This window comes from Lissotriton vulgaris, chromosome 6 (genome assembly GCF_964263255.1).
Source record: "Lissotriton vulgaris chromosome 6, aLisVul1.2, whole genome shotgun sequence".
NCBI lineage: Eukaryota > Metazoa > Chordata > Amphibia > Caudata > Salamandridae > Lissotriton > Lissotriton vulgaris.
In genome coordinates this window covers 1,354,643,281-1,354,662,262 of record NC_141694.1, presented here as the reverse complement: position 1 = coordinate 1,354,662,262, position 18,982 = coordinate 1,354,643,281, and the positions used below count along the sequence as shown (strand labels likewise).

The 18,982-nt window shown below is 45.0% G+C and overlaps 1 protein-coding gene across 1 annotated transcript in view; it reads left to right on the top strand.

Moving 5' to 3' along the window:
- RYR2 (ryanodine receptor 2) overlaps nucleotides 1-18,982 on the top strand; it is a 3,481,211-nt gene that overhangs the window by 380,193 nt on the left and 3,082,036 nt on the right. Inside the window, exons 7-8 of the mRNA XM_086925791.1 lie at nucleotides 2,001-2,079; nucleotides 14,575-14,687. Of these exons, the coding sequence (XP_086781917.1) occupies nucleotides 2,001-2,079; nucleotides 14,575-14,687 (192 nt within the window). The remainder of the gene's footprint in view (nucleotides 1-2,000; nucleotides 2,080-14,574; nucleotides 14,688-18,982) is intronic.

Sequence of the window (18,982 nt, the reverse complement as noted above, 5' to 3'; positions counted from 1 at the left end):
TGCACTTAACACTTAGTGCCTCGTAATAATCTCCTTTTCTCAATCACAGGAGCACTGTCAGCAATTTTTAATTCACGCTAAAATGGTATTATTCCCATCGATGACACCGACCGGCACAACATTCGCGGCCGGCGAGCGATAGGCTCCTGAATCCAAGCCTCGTTTTGAAAACGGACCGCACCCCGCCCACATGGGCGTGTGCGCTCCAAGCCTCGCTTTGAGCGAGACACGCCCAACCCGGAATCACGCGCTGAAACCCAAACAAGCGCATTTAAACTCACTCTCCGTCCCCGCTCTCCATCGTCGGGGTCCGGTTCCGAGGAATTTTGAAGGTTCAAAAGCGGGTTGTGAGCGCTGAGGGCGTGAGTTTTCTTTACCGGCAGGACGGGTATCCCGATCTTCACGAGCTAAGTACCGGAATGCTTTGGAAGCAATGCCATCTAACTCTTTTCCTTTTCAGGATGTGCCAGGTGCGCTCCAATCCTCCTCCCGAGACCCATGGTGCTAGTAGCGCCCTGTTTTAAAGTGAGATATCACCCATATTTACCATCTTAGGGGGGTCACCGACCTCTTGGTCAATTGATACCTCCTATAAGGAGAATTCATATCGTGTTTTTATCCCCCCATCTACAACTGTAGTTTTTAAACACCTCTAGCACTTCACTTCCCAGAGTTTAACGCTAAACATCCCCAAAGGGCTACTTGGATGGTGCTAAAAATAGCGTTTACTATGGGCACACTAATGTTTGCCACCATCTATGGAGCACTATGATAATTCGCAATGGCGTATAATAATTAAATGTATGTCTATGTGTGTTTGTTTGTGTATTTTCTCCCCACAGGTGCTGAGATACCCCTGATTTTGGTTTTTTTCTTTAGAATGAGCTACCCGCTCTTCTAATTTTAAGCACTTTTTTCACCTTTTCTTTTTTCACTTTCACGCCCCCAGGTTAGGGTGGACTATTAGAGTGTCCATACCGCCGGGGTATAGTCCTGAAGAATGCCTTGGTGAATTTATACCACTAGTATGGCAGAAACATGTTGACTGATTAATTAACTCTGTGGTATTTAGCTGAATTTAACCAAATCCTAACAACCTTGGCACGTAATTTCAGACACATATACTACTTACCTGTGTCTTAGGGATCACTCATTAAAACATTTTTTTGATACCCTCTTAGGCACTTTTAATTATATTTCACTCACATCACGCCCTCCCCACACGACCAGCTCCGCAGTATTTCTGGCGTCGCAGCACACCAAAGAGGCACTCGGCCTCTTTGGTGGGGCCCGATGATGAAGCATGACACTGACCAGGTCGGTGTGTGAGGGCCTTCCTACTCAAATTGAGTGAATGTGTTATCCTTTCATAATTTGCTCCAAATTTGTGGCAGTCCTGTGACTGACCAGACCTCTCTTTTTTTGTTGAAGTGGATTTATAAATCCCCTGTAATTGTTAATGTAGCACCGACAACATCTCTGTGACTGCAACAAATGATCTGGAGCATTGCCTCTTTTTTGTACAACCGCACTAGATGTAACATGACCAGGACATTTCCCTCTTAAATACATTTCGAACCATGTGCTGCCTCTATTATAGTACCCGAAACATTTCACCCTCATTGGAAGTTTAACCTACCTCAATTTGAATCAAATAAACAGACACATTTCACCCTCACTGGAAGTTTAGCCTACTTCAATATTTCTCAAATAACCAGAAACATTTCACCCTCACTGGAAGTTTAACCTACCTCAATTTGTCTCAAATAACCAGAAACAATCAACTCGGCCCGCTGGGGAGGTATGCCTTCCTCTTCACTGCTGTAAAATACACTGTGTCAGTTCCAGTATGAAATCTCATCAATTTTGCTGTTAAGGTTGACCCCGGGCTCACCCGCTGAGCTGTAATCAAGGAAGGTTGATGGTTTGGATAATGATACAGGAATGACTCTTCGCATGCTTCTCACTGAAAGAGTGTTTTCCTCTTCTTTTCCTTCCAGTATCTATGCTGCCTCTCCACCTCCCGGTCCTCGACAGATAAACTTGCATTCGACGTTGGCTTGCAGGAGGACACAACGGGTGAGAATGATAATACATGACCTGGCTGCAATGATGTGACATTATTAGAAACGATGCTCTAATATTAAATTATCTTCTGTTGAAATACTCACCCTTTTTAGGCCTCACCCGCCAGACAGCACAAGCTGTGTGTGGGTGAAAAGACCTATCCTCAGCTTACAGTGGTCTAAGATCCCAGCCATTACTTACCATTGAATGGCTTATTTATTGCTGTAATTTGGGTGGGGAGGTTTCAGCTTGTGTGGGTTTTACTTCATTTTTTGTGTTTGTCCCTCCCCTGGAGCATGGATGCATTGCATATGTCCACCCACTGCTCCCTTTTAAAGCACTACTTTTCTTCTTTTTGTTTAAGCACTTCACAAGAGTTCATGTGTTTTCCAGTTGTCTCCCTCAGGTACTGCTCTTTCCCTCTCAGGCGCACTCCATGTTGCTCTCGCTCATCTATGTGCTTCTTCCTGACCTCTCTGTGTTTAGCTCACTGTCAGGTGCTTCTCGCTCCAATTTGCTTTCTTGCCTGTGTGGTTCCCAACAACTAACATTCCTCTATATAACTCACACAATATATTGCTTCCCCTGCCTTCTGTATTACTTCACCCACTATGCCCTGCGTGTTACTTTTGCCCTCTATATTGCATATGCTTCCACCAGGTATAGCATTTTTCCCTATATGCACCCTCCGTGTTGCTTCTGCCCCCACCCTCCATGTTGCTTCTGCCCCATGCTGCTTCTCTTCGTCGTATTGCTTTGTTACCCACCCAAGTTCTCCATATTGCTTCCTCCAACCCTCACTCTCCCTGTGGCTTCCCCTACCTGCCCCTTAAAAAAAAATAACAACACTTCCTACTATATTTTGAGGTTGAGCATTTGAGACCTCTTGTATATACTTTAGTTTTATACTTTTGTATATACTTTACTTTACTATGTGGGCTGAGAAGATCAGCCCTAGGACTTGTCTGCTTCTGTTTAGGGACTTTTGTTTTCTGTTCAACCTCCTCTGTTTAACTGTCTTGATAGAAAACGGCCAGTAGAGGTCAGTAAAATATCAGAATTGCTTTCTGTTTGTTCAACTGCCTCTATTTAACTGTCTTGATAGAAAACGTCTGTAAAATTTCAGAATTGCTTTCTGCTGAGGGACTTTCTTTTTAAAAAAATTCTGGCAACTGCCTCTATTTAACTTTCTTGATAGAAAAGGACCAGCAGAGGTCAGTAAAATACCAGAATCACCTTAGCATTCTGTAGGTTCCAGTCCATAGAAATTGTCTCCCACAAGCACCAGTAGACAATAATATGTTTTTCAAATCTTGTATTTTCATTGATATGACCACCGAAGGCCCTGATTTTAAATTGAAAACAGAGCTTTGGACAATACCATTTCCCACTGAAAGGCAATATTTCTCTCCATGTGTTCCCATACCTGGTGTGTCACGTAGTTTGGTGCTTACTTTCCCACCATGTTAAAGAACAGTAGAAGTTTCAGCACCCAGGCTACTGTGCTGGGTAGCTAAATACATATAAGGTCCCAAAGGCGAGACAGATTATATTACAAATGCTTGTTTTATTTATTTGTATTTACTGATCTAACTCGGATTGGTAAATATAAAGATAAAACAGTGCCTGTCTTATTTTGTAGGCATGCGCATGCATGTTGTGCATGTCTACAGAATGAGGCAGGCAACTGCGTCAGAGAACTTTTTTTGTTTACTCTTTATCCCTGCGTGTGGCAAAGCATCTAGGGAGCTGTACAGCATTACTAAAAACCATAGGCAAAGTTAGTAGGTCCCAAAGGCGATGTTAATAGATTGGTTGCAGAATCATGGATGTATGTTCATGCACAGGACATAGCTGTATACCTATTTCTAAACATAATCATCCTGTCCACAGTGTGTACATCAAATCAGAAACTCTCCGCAACTCTCCTAGTTAGTGCATGAGCTGTAGATAACACATCACAAATACAAAGCGTGGCGACCACTGCTCCATGTTTCTGAAATATTTTTTCTGCGGCTCAAGCACAAGTTCCCTGAGTTGCTGCATATGCAAACAAATGGCTTGATGCTGTTCAAAATAGGCACATGGTCCATTTGCTGTCTTGGCACCTTGTTCATGATAAGGCCCCTGGGCCTACAGCCCAATTTTTTACTATGATGCAAATTTAGATGTGCCTTTTTGCGAATGAGGCTAAATTTCCTAATTTTAACTTTATCGCGAAACCCAGGCAAATAGTAACAGAGTATGCGGTAAACATATGGTCTTAAATGGGCCATCTGGTAAATGATGTCACAATATGTCTCAAAACTCAAGCAGATGTCATTAAAAAGAAACATACTAGAATGCTGATAGTTGGTGACTGTTATTAATACAGGTCTGGGTAAAGAAAGCTGTTTTGTCTCTTCCCTGGATGTTCCCTTTAAGGCATGAATACTCGCAAACATTTGCCCAGGGGCCACAAAGTACAGTCTTTATTGTGACCAAGGGCCGCCCTGATGCCAGCTTGGCAGTGGTAGGGGGTCTGGGTGGGTCACGGATTGTGTAAGGATGTCTAAAAAATTATAACTAAACTGGAAAGCTTTGATTTGCAGGTTAATAAATGCTTGCCTGTATATTTCGGAATATTAGTGTTCAGCAGCTAAACAGCAGGTTGTGCTGCTGTTCACCAGGGGGTCGCATGTAAAGGTCAAGAGGGCCGCAAGTGGCCCCTTGGCCGTACTTTGAAGATCATTGCTATAAGGCATACACAAACCTAACGTGACTTTAGAACTTTTGTGACAACCCCACAAATGGAATACTGCTGCATAGTTTGAAACCACTTGCATTAATGCTGATGTACTGCAGGTGAGTGCATAAGCTTTTTCCATGCTATATACCTATCACTGCGTGCATTTTTTAATACCCGAGGACCCTTAGTGGGACTATTGATGGAATTGAAAAAGAGGCTTGTTAGAATTCCCAAGATCCCTGGTTGGCTGAGGTAGGTACTGCAGGCCAAGCAGGGACCCGTGAGCCCCAACGTTAGGAAAAAGACAGGTCACCTCCAGAGATAGCCCCTGCTCCACCCCTTTGGTAGCTTGGCACAAGCAGCCAGGCTTATCTTCAAGGCTTAATGAGTAAAGTATTTGCAATTACGTTCACTGCGATTCAATGATGACACCACGAATAGACTCCACACAAGTTTCAAAGAAAACAAGTGTATGTTTATAAAACGATATACGATGCAACCACACAATACTAAACTAACATATGCGTAGGGGTAAAGTTCCCCCTGGCCTATTATTATTGAGCTAAACTAAACAATCCTACGTAATCCTAATGTGGTAATATGCAGTTCAATATGCCACAGTCAGGTACTTCACAACATAAGAATAATGCAGATCGTAATACGGTTATCTGGTGATTTGTAGTGTCACTGTAATGCAATGCATAAAGCAACAACGTGTTACACTGTTATACCCCCGTAATGCAATGTACGGTCCCCCTTCAGGTACTCTGGTGGGAAAAAGCAATGCAGCGTGTAATACAGTTATTAGGCAATTCGTTATGCGAAACTAATGCAACGTGGAACACATATATCCGGCAGATCAGTTTGCAACACTAATGCAATGTGTAATACGACAGTCTGGCAGATTGTGGTGCAGGATTGAGACAAGGTAAAACACATCTATCAAGCAGTTTGTTATGCAAACCTAGGGCAATTCGTAACACACCCATCAGGCAGTTTGTTAGGCGAACTAATACAATGGGCAATATAACAAAACAAGCAGTCTGTTGTGCAGAAATAAAGCAATGCGTTATACAATCATCAGATACTCTGCTATGCAGAAGTTATGCAATATGTAAATTACTCCAGCACCTTTCATGTACCTCTGGCGGTCTCTCAGCCACTTGTGCTGGCTTGCGGGTAGTCTCCGGCCACAGTTGCCCCCTCCCACATGGGTAAGATAGAACACAGTAACTGCAGCTCCGCACTCAGGCCCCATGCTAGCACTCCCTTGGCACATGGGCCTCAATCCGAGCTGAAGCAGAGGCTCGCACTGCAGAACAGAGAGAGACTGAGAGCGTCTCCCTCTGAGCCCACACCCGCCCCAGGAGTGGACACATATTACCTGGGGGGTGCGAACCCACTCTCTGCTTCTCGTCCAGCGACTTGGGCCTCTGATGCAATCTCTGACTTTCTGGGCAATGGGAAGATCCTAGGCTGCACACTAAACCCGCACTCAGAGTCACGAAGACTCACAGGAACTCTGGGTGCACGTTAACCAGACAACTCCTCACGAGGGTCTCAGACTACACACGACACATGCATATAGCATAGCTGAGACACATTTGCTCTTCTTGTGCCCACGATCACAAGGCACAACTTGCGCAGGTCTCGGGTAGTAGAACGCACACCCACTCTGCGTCGCTGAGACACACTTTATCCTCCGGTGCCCGCGATCACAGGGCATCTCTTACGCAGGTCTCAGGCAGTAGAAGGTACATGCACACAGCGTAGCTTGAGACACACTTTATCTCCCGGTGCCCCCAATCACAGGGCACCTCCAGTGAGGGTCTCAGGCTGTGAACAGCACACGCACAGAGCGACGCTGAGGCACACTCACTTTTCTGGTGTGTACGATCACTGGCAATGACACACACAAGTCTCAGGCTGCCCCCAAGCACACACACACAGCCATCTTCTCGAAGGACTCAGGTTAGACAGAGCATAAGCACCAACAGCGTATCTGGGAGTCTTCTCAGGAAACTTTTGTGTTCCTGAGTTTCCAAACAGGGAGCCAGTTCACCTCAGGCCCTTGGGGATAGTTACTTCAGGACACAGCACACAGTAAAGTCATTCTAGCAGGGGAACACAGCACACAGAAAAGTCCCTACAGCCTTTCCTTGGTTAAAACAGCAAACTGCAGCCCAGCCCCAGATCACACAGCAAGAACAGTCCTATTCAGCAGTCTATTCAGTTGTTTCTTCCTTGGCAAAGGTTCCTCTTGATCCATGAAGTAGCTCCAGTAATGTTCACACTTGATCAAGCCATTCTCCAAAGTTCAGGGGCTTCAGCTCGCATAGTTATACCCCTCAATGGCTTTGAAGTCTTTGTGTTACAGGGGGCACTGACTCCTGCTCAAATCAGTTCTGGGTGCCTCCCTACCAGTGACACCTTCTCCCTTTGATTAGTGGGGGTCTGGATTCTCAATCACTCAGCAGGAGATGGGACAATTGTTTTATAGCATCAGCCCAGGCCTCTTCACCTCTAGGCCTATTCCTCCTCCTACACATCAGATTCAGGTCAGCCTGTGCTGTCTCACCTCCTCCTCTGGGTCAAGACATTCCCCAGATCCTACCGCTTTCAAATCCAACCAGTCAATCCACAACCAGGCGGAGACACACAGAAATGTTTAAAGCCCAAAAACCCAGCCACAAAGATTTGTTATTGCTGGGTGAGTTCAGGCATTCTAAACTTCCCCTTTCCATCTTAAGCCCATGGGGAGATAAGCTGGAAAAACATATTACACAGCCTCCACATTCTATTCTAATGGACAAGATGGCCTTCGAGCAGTGAAAACAAAATGGAGATTATTTCAGCGAGCATTTCGCCTGCAGAACTAACAATGGTAACATCGATGACTGCGAAAGCTGCCATTTTTCTTTACAGATCTCACCTGTAACCTCCCTCTCTGGTCTACTGATATACCGCCCACCTGGAGCCCCAGCCAAATTCTCCAGCGCTCTTGTTGATACGGTTACCCTTATGGCAACAACAACTCCCAACTTTATAATCCTGGGAGATCTCAATCTCCATCTACTAGACCCCAAGGACATAACTGCCTCCGAACTTCTCCTTGACCTCACGTCGTTTGGCATACGACTAGTGAATTCAGTGCCCACCCATGATAAAGGACATCTTCTGGACCCCATTTTCACTAACATCCACGACCTTAAAACCCATACTCTCCTTCCCCTACCATGGACAGACCATTTCTTGATTCCTATCGACTGGCATCTTTTTGTCCCGCCACCCTATCCGTCCAAAACCCGGGTCACCGATAGACGCTGGCACAAACTCTCGCCGGAAGAATGGGCTTCCAAGCTCATGGTCACTCTTCCCTCCCCAGCTCCTGACCCAGTTACTGCAGATATGCAGTTTAACTCCTGGCTCTCTCATTCTTTTGACGATCTCCTCCCCAAAACAAGTACCTTGAAACGAGCCAAAAGAGTGAACCCGGCCCCCTGGTACACTCCAGAGCTTAACCTACTACGTAAGGAGTGCAAAAGGACAGAGCACTCATGGAGGAAGGACAAATCCACAGCCAAAAAAGCTGCCTTCCACGCCTCCCTAAGAAATTATAAACTCGCGCTACGCAATGCTAAAGGCCAATTCTTTGATGAAAGAATAAAAAACTCCTCCTGCTCCGCCAAAGACACCTTCATCATCTTAAAAGAACTACTCAAAGTCCCAGACCCTTGGCCAGAGAAACTCCCAGATCCCAACACATCTGAAAATAAATGCCACAAGCTGGCTAAATACTTTGACAAGAAAATTCTGAAAATTCTCGCCTCCCTACCTCCAGCCGACCACAGCCTTAACGATGAGGGTTGCTCTAAATCTGACCCAACCACCACCCACCTAAACACCCTCGGCCCGGTAACCATTGAAGAGGTCTCGACCACGCTCGCCACAATCAAAAGTGGTTCCCCTAGCGACCCGGTCCCCTTGCGCATCCTCAAAAAAGTGGCCCTACGATCGCTCCCCCTCTTACCGACCTCATCAATTCATCTTTACTTCAGGGAAGGGTCGCCCCCAGCTGGAAAGCGGCTGTTGTCAAGGCTCTCCTGAAAAAACTTCTACTAGACCCTCTGGACCTGGCCAATTATAGGCCAATCTCCCTCCTCCCCGGAATCAGTAAAATCACTGAAAAAATAGTCAATAAAAAGCTCTCCCAGTTTCTGGAGTCTAACAACCTGCTCAGAAGCTCGCAAACTGGATTCCACCCTGGTCAGGGCACGGACACAGCCCTCCTGGCTGCAGTGGAGGAGACCAGATGCATTTTGGACGCAGGAGGATCAGTGGCAGTGATCCTCCTGGACCTCAGTGCGGTCTTTGACACTGTCAACCATCGGGTTCTAATCCAGCGACTCAGAGACATCGGTGTGGAGGGCACTGCCCTGGCCTGGTTCGCATCATTCTTAAACCATCGCTCCTTCCAGGTTTGGGAGAACGACATCCGCTCCCCAGCCACCCCCCTCCAATGTGGAGTGCCGCAGGGCTCTTCACTAAGCCCGACATTATTTAATGTCTACATGTCCCCATTGGAGGAGGTAGTCACCCCGTTCGGAGTGAAAATCATCAGCTACGCGGATGACACCCAGTTAGTGGTGTCCCTATCCCATCCCAACCAAGAACCATCTAACCTCCACAACTGCCTTTCCAAAATCCAGGGGTGGATGAACAATTCAGCGTTGAAACTCAACGGGTCCAAGACGGAAATCCTACTCCTTGGTCAAAAAGGGCTCTCCCTTCCCCCTAACATCTGGCCCTCCTGTCTGGGTGAACCCCCGGTTCCCAAAACCGAGATTAAGAGCCTGGGAATCTGGATAGAGAAAGACCTGTCCTTCAAAACCCAAGCCAAAAAAAACGCTGGGATTTTTTTTGGGCTCCTTAGATCAGTCGGGAAAATCCTGCCCTTACTCCCTCCCATCTCCCAGAAATTGCTTATCCAAGGCCTCATTCTTTCCAGGCTGGATTACAGCAATGCCATCTATCTGGGAGCCCCTGAAGCCACCTTCAATAAATTACAAAGGATTCAGAACGCCGCTGCCCGGCTTCTCACCAACACTCCGGCTAGATCCTTTGGCCAAACCAGCTCTGAAGCATCTTCACTGGCTCCCAGTAAGAGAAAGAGTTAAATTCAAGGCTCTCTGTCTGGCCCATAAACTCCTGCAGGATAAAGGCCCCCCCATCCTTAAAAACTTCATCAGGCCTTACAAAGCCACAAGATCCCTCCGCTCTGACCGCGAACACCTCATCACAGTTCACAGAGTGAAGAAGGCGCGCACAGGAGGACGGCTATTCTCCGTGAACGCAGCCCGCCTTTGGAACACTCTCTCCCGCAATCTAAGGATGGAATCTGAGCACCTCCGGTTCAGGAAACTTCTGAAAACGCACCTCTTCCCCTGATCCCTCTTCCCCACTTCTTCCCGCTGTTCCACCCTCCTGACTGTCTTGGTCTCAGCGCTGGGATGTTTCCGGGTTACTATGCGCTCTACAAAACCCTAATAATAATAATAATAATAATTTCACTGCTAGGACATGGCACACACCGTGGTACATGTCCCACCTTTCACATGCACTGCACCCTGTCCAGGGGGTACCCTACACCTACTATAGGGTTGCCTCATGCGTATGGAAGGAAAGGGCAGGGTCTAGTAAGTGCTTGCACTTACCAGAACAGCATGGCAGTTTAGGAAACTGCACACATGCATTGCAATGGCAGGTCTGAGTTCCCTTTCCAAGGCTACTTGAGTGGGTTGCACAATAAGTGCTGCAGGCCCACCAGCAGCATTTGCATTACTAGCCCTGGCACACATAGTGCACTTCACTTGGGACTTTACTAGTAAAGCAAACATACCAATAATGGACAACTAATCACCATTACACTTTACACAGGGAACACTTGCACTTTAACACTGTTTAGCAGTGGCAAAGTTTCCAGAGCACCTAAGTTGGCAACACATGTCAGAAAAAAGGTCTAGGGGAAAAGCAGAAAGTTTAGGGAACTTTAGCCAAAAAGGGCCAAGTCCTACAGGGCTCATATAAATGTGTAAAATATGCATTGTATGATGTATGAATAGGCATGTATGTAGTTTAATACAGTTACGATATCTGTGCCAGACCTGCCAACCTACAAAAAACCTCACTGTATGAGGAGTGAAGGGGCTTTGCAGGAGGTGGGGCCTCGTACCTAGAGCTACCTTAGAAGCACTGTGCCCTCCACAAATCCAGCCACGCCTTCTCCCCACCCAAAAAGACAAAGGGTCGCTGAGGCTGTCACTGATATCCTGGGTAGTGTACACACCCCTTAATGGCATCGGCTTCCTACAGCCCCTCAAAAACAAGCATTGGCATAGACAATATGTCTCGGCAATGTCTTAGCTATTGGTCTTGTCAATGTGAATGTTTTTTAGGCATGTTGTCTAGCAGCCATGCTGAAAGTTACTGAAAGCCGAAAATCACAGGATGTTGAGGCAAAGCTGAGTCTCTTCGTCCCCCCATGTTGAGTTTATTGTCCTGTGTCCATCCTAACACAAATACGCGCTGTGATGTGGCCTGTACTGAACAATTCACAGAGTTTTTTCCAGTGCTGCTAGACAATAACATGTCTAAAAGACTTTCACATTAACAAGGACAATAGCTCGGGCATTTTCGAGATCTATTGGCTTTGCCAAAGCTTTTGCAGTGTTGACGAGTGTCGCTGAAAAATGTGGAAGTGATATTTCGAAACAGTTGAGGAGCTTTGAAGTGAAATGAGGATATGGTGTAATGGCCCGAGCTGTCGACAAGGAAACGGAGAACTAGGGTGAAAACTCCGAGGCGGCAGAACAATTTGTGATTCTGGGCAAATCAACTACGCTTCCCCCGGCCTATGACATCGAATGTGTCATTGTGTAATGTAACTGGTGAGCACTAGAAGTGCTCCAATACCATCAGCTGGTGTTATCACTATGGCAAGATGGAGAATGGAACAAGCGATCCAATACAATCGGATTGTGCAAAAAAGAAAAAAAAGCAGCGACGAGGGAAGTGGTGGGATGGCGGTTCAAGCAGGGAAGCAGGAGGGGATGGGAAGATGGGCAAGCAATGACGGGGAGAAAAACCTTAATTAAAGCAGGGTTAGTGACAAAATGAATGTGTCATTGTGTAATGTAACTGGTGAGCACTTAAAGTGCCCCAATACCATTGGGTTGTGTTCATGCAATGGCAAGACGGACAACGGAGTGAGTGCTCCAATACCATTGGATCGTGCACAAAAAATAAACAAATGCTGGACGTATATTAACCCCTTGTGTGCGGGGCGTTTTCCCCGCCTGTGCTGACTCCGCCTTGTGCGGGCGGAGTCATGACGGAACGGTTCCGTCATCAGCACAGGTCACCCGACGCTGATGACGGAACCGTTCTGTCATCTGCATGCAAGGGGTTAATATGTTTGAAAGAAATGCATTTGTTTATGTACACACACATGCATTTTAGTGTACAAGGGACATGGCCTGAAAATGTAAGTACTCCTATGGAGTGCTTGAAAACAAAGAAAAAAACATCTAATGAGACTTGGACTTGGTCCATGTGCTATGGGAGGGCCAAATACAAGAAGTGGGCATGATGCCTTCATAAATAATAACAAAAAGGGGAGTGGAGAGTAAGTGGATTCGGTCTCCCCAACCGCAATATACATAAACACAAAGAATCCACAGGGAGGTGTAGGAGTGTGGTCCCTACAATGGTGGGGAGCACACTGTGTTCTTTAAATACCCCTCACACACCAAAAGGACCCTTGGTGTCATGCTTCATCTTGGAGGTCTTCGCACCCCTCTACGGAATGCGGTGTGCTACTGACCAGCGACTAAGCGGGAGCACTTTATGGTAAATCTATGTGTGGTGCGTGAGGGTTGAGGTGAGTAATTGGGTCAGGAGTGAATGGAGAATTGAGTAATTAAAAAACACCTGGCACGGGAGGTATAGAAAAAACTTTTATTCGGCCTCCAGGCTGGTATTATTAAAAGAGTGGAAGAGGGATTGTTGTATTTAATGTACACTACATCAAAAAGTGCGTCGACATGTTTTGAAGCAGGGCTTCTTCTTCAGGACGGGGTGCACTGATCCCCACCTTACTCACGTCAAGGATAGAGTTAATATTAACGGTCACTTAACCGGTAATGTAGAAATTATGTGTACCTGCAATGTGTACCTATAACCTATAATTTTGTCAAAAAATCACTCATGAACAATTTGTGGATGAGGATCAAGACAGGTAAGTACCTGCAATGAGTACTTTTACCAAATTGCTGGTTTGCAACATGAGCCTTGGGGGGAAACTGGGCGCTTAATAGCATTGAGTAGTAGAGACCTCTCTGTCTCTGCGGGAAGGAAGGTTTCAGGGACAGAGAGAGTAACTATGTGAAAGTTTGTAAATATGATGCAAAAGTAAAAATAATTATGCGAAATGCAATTCCATGCCTGAGTAACCCATGCTTTCCAGTTTATTTCTAGGGGTGTAACACTCCAATTAATGCCAGAAGCTTGCAACATTTTCTGTTTATGGGGTTTCAGGTTAAAATCAGGACTTCTGCACCCCTATTAACTAGTTTCATGGTAAAAAGGATCACCAACATCCATCCAGTTTCAGAGTTGCAAGAAAACTGCTTTAAAATAACTTCTAAGAAACCGGACATCAATTTTCATTGGCAGCTAGTACTCATGAGGAATTATTGTCAGTTTACATGGAAAATATTGTAATTTAGAAAATATTTACAATCCTACATTTATATTGGGACTTACAGCAGGACTGCAGGTTGAAATGCATTAGAAAAAAACTTGGACTGGATGAGATGCTGGTGCATGGATGTAAGAAAGCTGAGAGTTTTGAGTACTTATTTATCAATCAATCTTCTTGAGTCAATTTCGTTGATCACTTTTCACAGAATTTTTCATCAATGTCACAGCGTCATCAGTTCCAATTTTCAGGCAATTGCCTGTTTCTAGAATTATTGTTGAGGGCATGTTTGGCAGCAGACATGCACTGCATACAGACCCCAATGACACCAATTAGGAAAGTGGGTGTTTTTTTTCATCTGTGTGGCATCTTCATTTTTGATTACACTCCATTTATGAGACAGAAACCTATCCTTATCGCACAAGGATGTTTAGTAGAGCTGCATTTGAGGAAGTGCGTTAATTTTCATGCATTTATCCAGAACATTATACATGATAAGTGCTGGGCTCATAAAAACATAAAAATACTGAATTGGTAAAATCCAGTTGGGTTTCAAGAAGGACCAAGGCATTTTTTCTGCTAAATGTAATTTTGCGTAAATTACAAACATACAAAGTCTCAGTGATTATCCTGAAAGCTTACAGGATTTTATGATTTGGTTTATGGAGAACCCTGGTCCTAAAACCAATGATGTAACCGTAAGATAAAATAAAAGGAGTATCATGCCTCCTGCTCTAGGGCTTATTGTTAACGCACAATAGGAATATGATGGAAACGAAAGGTTTGAAGTTTCAAAATAGGGAAAGATTTGATCAGCAAATTAAATCAGGAATAAAATATACTTTCATAAACCAAGTTTTTAGAATGACTTAATTTGCCTATTTTCATAGTATCCTAGCAGTAGACTGGTTGAATGAACCCATAAAATATAATAACTTCTATGATACAAACAATAATGTAAGATCACATTTAGATGCCTTTTTAGATAACCTATCTTTCTTTACCTTTTTCCAACGCACAGGAGAGCCCTGCTGGTGGACGATACACCCTGCCTCTAAACAGCGCTCAGAGGGTGAAAAAGTACGGGTCGGGGATGATCTCATATTAGTCAGTGTTTCGTCAGAGCGATATTTGGTAAGTACGTAAACAAGAAGAATTTCATAAAAACATTTACAGAAGCATGGCCGGACCGGCTATTTATCCCAATGGGCATTTATTTCCCTGGGTGAAGGAGCCACTGGAGGTTGGCTTTGAATGGCCAGGGCTCCCACTTGGCCCTGAAATAGATTCTCCAGCTCCCTGGTGTTCATAACTGGGAGCACAACAGGGATAAGAGGGAAAGAAAGGCCGGAGGGAAAAGGGGGTGGGGGCAGGGAGGGGACTCCGGCTGGTTTGTACACTTTTGCATGGGCTGCTTTTGGTGCTATGTCTGGAAGGCAGTGACTCATGGTCTACACCACAGACAGGGAAAGAAAATGTGTGCATGCAATAAAAAGAACATTCAAGTGAATAGTACTTCAAGCAATGCAAAATACCAATCAACATCCCGCTCTGAAGTTTTAATTAAACATTAGCAACCGGTATGGATCACTTAACTTTTCTTTTTGCCTATGGGGCATACAATTTGAAAGACAGACTGATGTTTGCTAAGAGCCATACTGTCCACATGCTGCCAAACCGCAGCAGTTTTTAACTGTCATTTTCCCTCATTATGTACATTTGCCTTTGGTGAAAGCCAGTGATTAAGGGATGGGCAATTAACAACGGTTAACGCCCCCTCTAGAGAAAGATAACTGCATTAATCAGATTTGGAGAATGCTAAGGAGCCATGAATCAATACCAATCCAAAGAATGCAACATTTGACCGATTTGCTTCCTATGGTAGGTTTCTAGTTACACTCTATCCAGTTCCTATTTTAACCCCTTTTTTGGATGCTGTGTTCCCATCATGTCTTCTCCAGGTCTTCCCCTCTCTAGTTTCATGCCGTGTGGTGATAAAGAAAAGGAGGGAGAAAGACGAGCTAGTGAGAATGATCTAAAAACACCGACCCTTCCAACTAAGACTGTGGGCAAACACATCTCATCTTGCCAGTGAGGTTTTATGATTGATGGTCAAACAACTAAACATGTTTGACTTTGGCTGAGAGTTGTAGTTTGCATTACTGGAGTCAAGGTTATTATTTGGAACAGAGTGTGTGGCCTGTTTCTAATTATGCTTTGTCTTCAGAACATATTTGGCATGGGGCATAGTAGGTTACTTTTGGTTCTGGCTTACACCAGCAGCCTCTAATGCTGATAATGTGTTCTTGCTCATTGGTGTGGTATATATTCAATGTGCCAAGTGGATTTTTGGGGAAGCCAATGTTGGCCACACTCAAGATGACCAAGAACCTTGTGAGAACCACTCATTGTTCTATTTAAAGGAACAGTGAGTGAAATGCCTGAATCAAAAACTAAACAATGGTATATTAAAGGAATGACAATACAAATAATAAGAATCGGGATATAAATATAATATAATAATATTGTGTGGATTGGTACTGTAATTGTTTTTAATAAGGGTCTGCTCACAGAACATAGGGGCAATAGGTTCATGGTGTACAGATGAAGTTTGGACCGAGGGGAAATATGTATTTAACTCAGTATTCGGATGTCTCAGCAAGTCACAAGTGAATTTCAACTTGGATTGCTGAATAATAGCACTCAGCGATGACGCCTAAGTTGAAGAAAAAAATCCAGATGGGATATTGTACTGGATCAATGAGATTTTGTCTGATAAGTTAATTTTGAACAGATGCCTAGAGCAAGGTTTTCTCAAGCAGGAACTGGCAGCCCCATTTGTCTGAGAGGGTTAAACAACCTGGGACCTTCTTGGCAGATGCCTACAGTAAAACATATGACATTGAAGAACATTCTCTGATGGATGAAACATACTGGAAAATTCTTCTATTGATATAGAGATATCTACCTTCCAGGTCTTAAGTGGTTGCTGAGTGAGTCCAGGAACATCCTATAAAGTCATTGACTGGACTTGATGGTCTTCTCTGCGTCACACTCGCATATCTTTTGCAATGTTTTCGATTCATGTTCTCAAACAAAAAAGTCATGACAAAGTTCTGCATCATTTTAATGCCAATATGGCCTGCGTCATCCAACACCAGGCATTAGGGGGGGCAGTGTGGATCAGCTCTGACATTGGCGGTGTCCCCTGTATTGACCAGGCAATGCGTTCTCGCTGGAATGCGACTTGTTCATTCGTACTCAGCTGAGGTGCTGCTTTCAGACCTAAACTCCATGCCACAGCACTGGCGTGCAGTCCCATAGAGGAAGTGCGGTTTCCTAGCAGAAAGAGGCGCTGGTTTTCGTCGGCCTCAGCCGGTAGGCATGGAGATTCCTGGCCTTCACACAGCACTTGTGCGAATAGTTGGAAACAAACACACGGCTGCATGTGCTCTGCAGTGGTTGCAGTCCTCGTTGATCTAAATCAAGCAGTGTGAAACCGGGGAGTTGGCAGAGTCCCGCAGCAAGCTTTAAGTGCAATCTTTATGGCCCTAATATTGCGAAACCCGGGGGAGGCCAACAAGCCCCTGCAGAACACTGAGGGGCACATTGAAAGGTAGCAGGCAGAAGGCCAGCACATTAAAGTAGCCTGCAGCCCAGCACTCAACAGGTCAGCACAGCAAAGCAGTCAGTAAAATGGCGGCACAGCAGTTCTCTGGCGATGTGCACATGTAGAGCCAGCAGCGTCTGGTTAAAAGTCTCAAGTAGTGTCTGAAGTTATGGGGTCAGAGACCCAGTACTTATACTCTAAAATGTCTTTGATGTAGGGGTGACTTCAAAGGAACCCTTAGACGTGCGCAACAACCCCTTTGAGCCCAGCCCTGGCTCCAGATGATCAGTAGGGGATAAATCAGCCCTTTGTGTGAGGGCAGGACACAACCTATTCATAGTTAACTGTGAACCACCTCTCCCTCTCCCAGCCCGGGAAGACTATCAGTATGCAGGTGAATGCAAATGTATCCCCTGCCACAGCCAACCCTTCCTGTGTTGTGGCTGTCTAGAAAGTATGCACAAATTGTAGCTGTCACCAAGCTCAGAGGTGTTTTGAAGAAAGGCTGCAAAGCACATAGAGTTATAAGCACAGTGAAATGCCCACTTTCTAAAAATGACATTTCTAAAATAGTAGTGTGAAATATAACTTCACCAGTGAGTAGGATTTATCACTACTATTCTAAACATACCAAACATAGCAACACTACTCTTTTCTGGAAATACCACTTAAAAGTATATAAGGGGATTACCAATGGTAGCCTATGAGAGGAGTGTGCTTCGCAGCAGTGAAAAACTAAATATGCTGTTTGTCACTACCAGGACATGTAAAACATAAAGATATATGTCCTCCCTTTTACTTACATAGCACCCTGCCTATAGTGCTACCTAGGGCCTACCTTAGGGGTGACATGTGTGTCGTAAAAGGGGATATTAAGGCTTGGAAAGTGGGTTTAAATACCAAGTCAAAGTGGCCGTAAGCTGTGCTCACATGCCCTGTGGTGGCAGGCCTGAGACAGGTTTGAAAGGCTACTTCTATGAGTGGCACAATCAGTGCTGCAGACCGACCAGTAGCATTTAATTTGCAGGTACAGGGTATATGGTAAATCACTTTAAAATTCACAAAATGAAATTCTTGTTGAGGTGAATTTAGGACAGAGCACTTTTCCAGTCTTGGATAGAACATGGGGCCAGATTGGATTCAATAGATGTATTATTATTGCAATACTACCACCCTTGCCCACAGAGTCTATCGCATCTCTTGATGCAATAGCCAGAAGGTAGGGCTCAGCTGGCTCAGCACGTGCAGGTTGACTTAGCCAGGTTTCCGTGAGAAATAGTATATTGGGTCATTGATATCAAATAAAATCTAAAATATCAACGTGGTGGCGTACTAGCGAACGACAGTTGATGTTGAACATTGTGCAGCTAGTAATACAGTTGTTGTCTCTCGGGGGCTCGAGAATGGGGTGATACCCAAATAAGTAGAAAAGCCAAAATGATTACACCTGGCGTCCACTTCCTCTGGGGACAAGGTATGTAAGCAGTCATTATGAGGGACCTGCCTTAGTGAAAATAGCTGAGACACAGAAGAAGTTACTTTTTTTCTCACCAGAACTGCAGAGCTTCTGGCCTCTGGTACCTTCATGGTGCAGATGGCTGCAGACTCTCTTATCTTTGGCGTGCCTTCAGTGAGCCAGTGGTATGCCCACTGCGCTTGTCTGCTGTGCGCCTGTACATTGGCCCCCTCTCTGTATTTGATAGGGTGCTTAGGAGGCAGCACATGGCAGCCATTAGAACGCTAACTAAGTCCGTGAAATGGCCCCGCCAAAATGGCTAACATGAAATGGATAACAGTAAAATAAAACAATAAAGACATG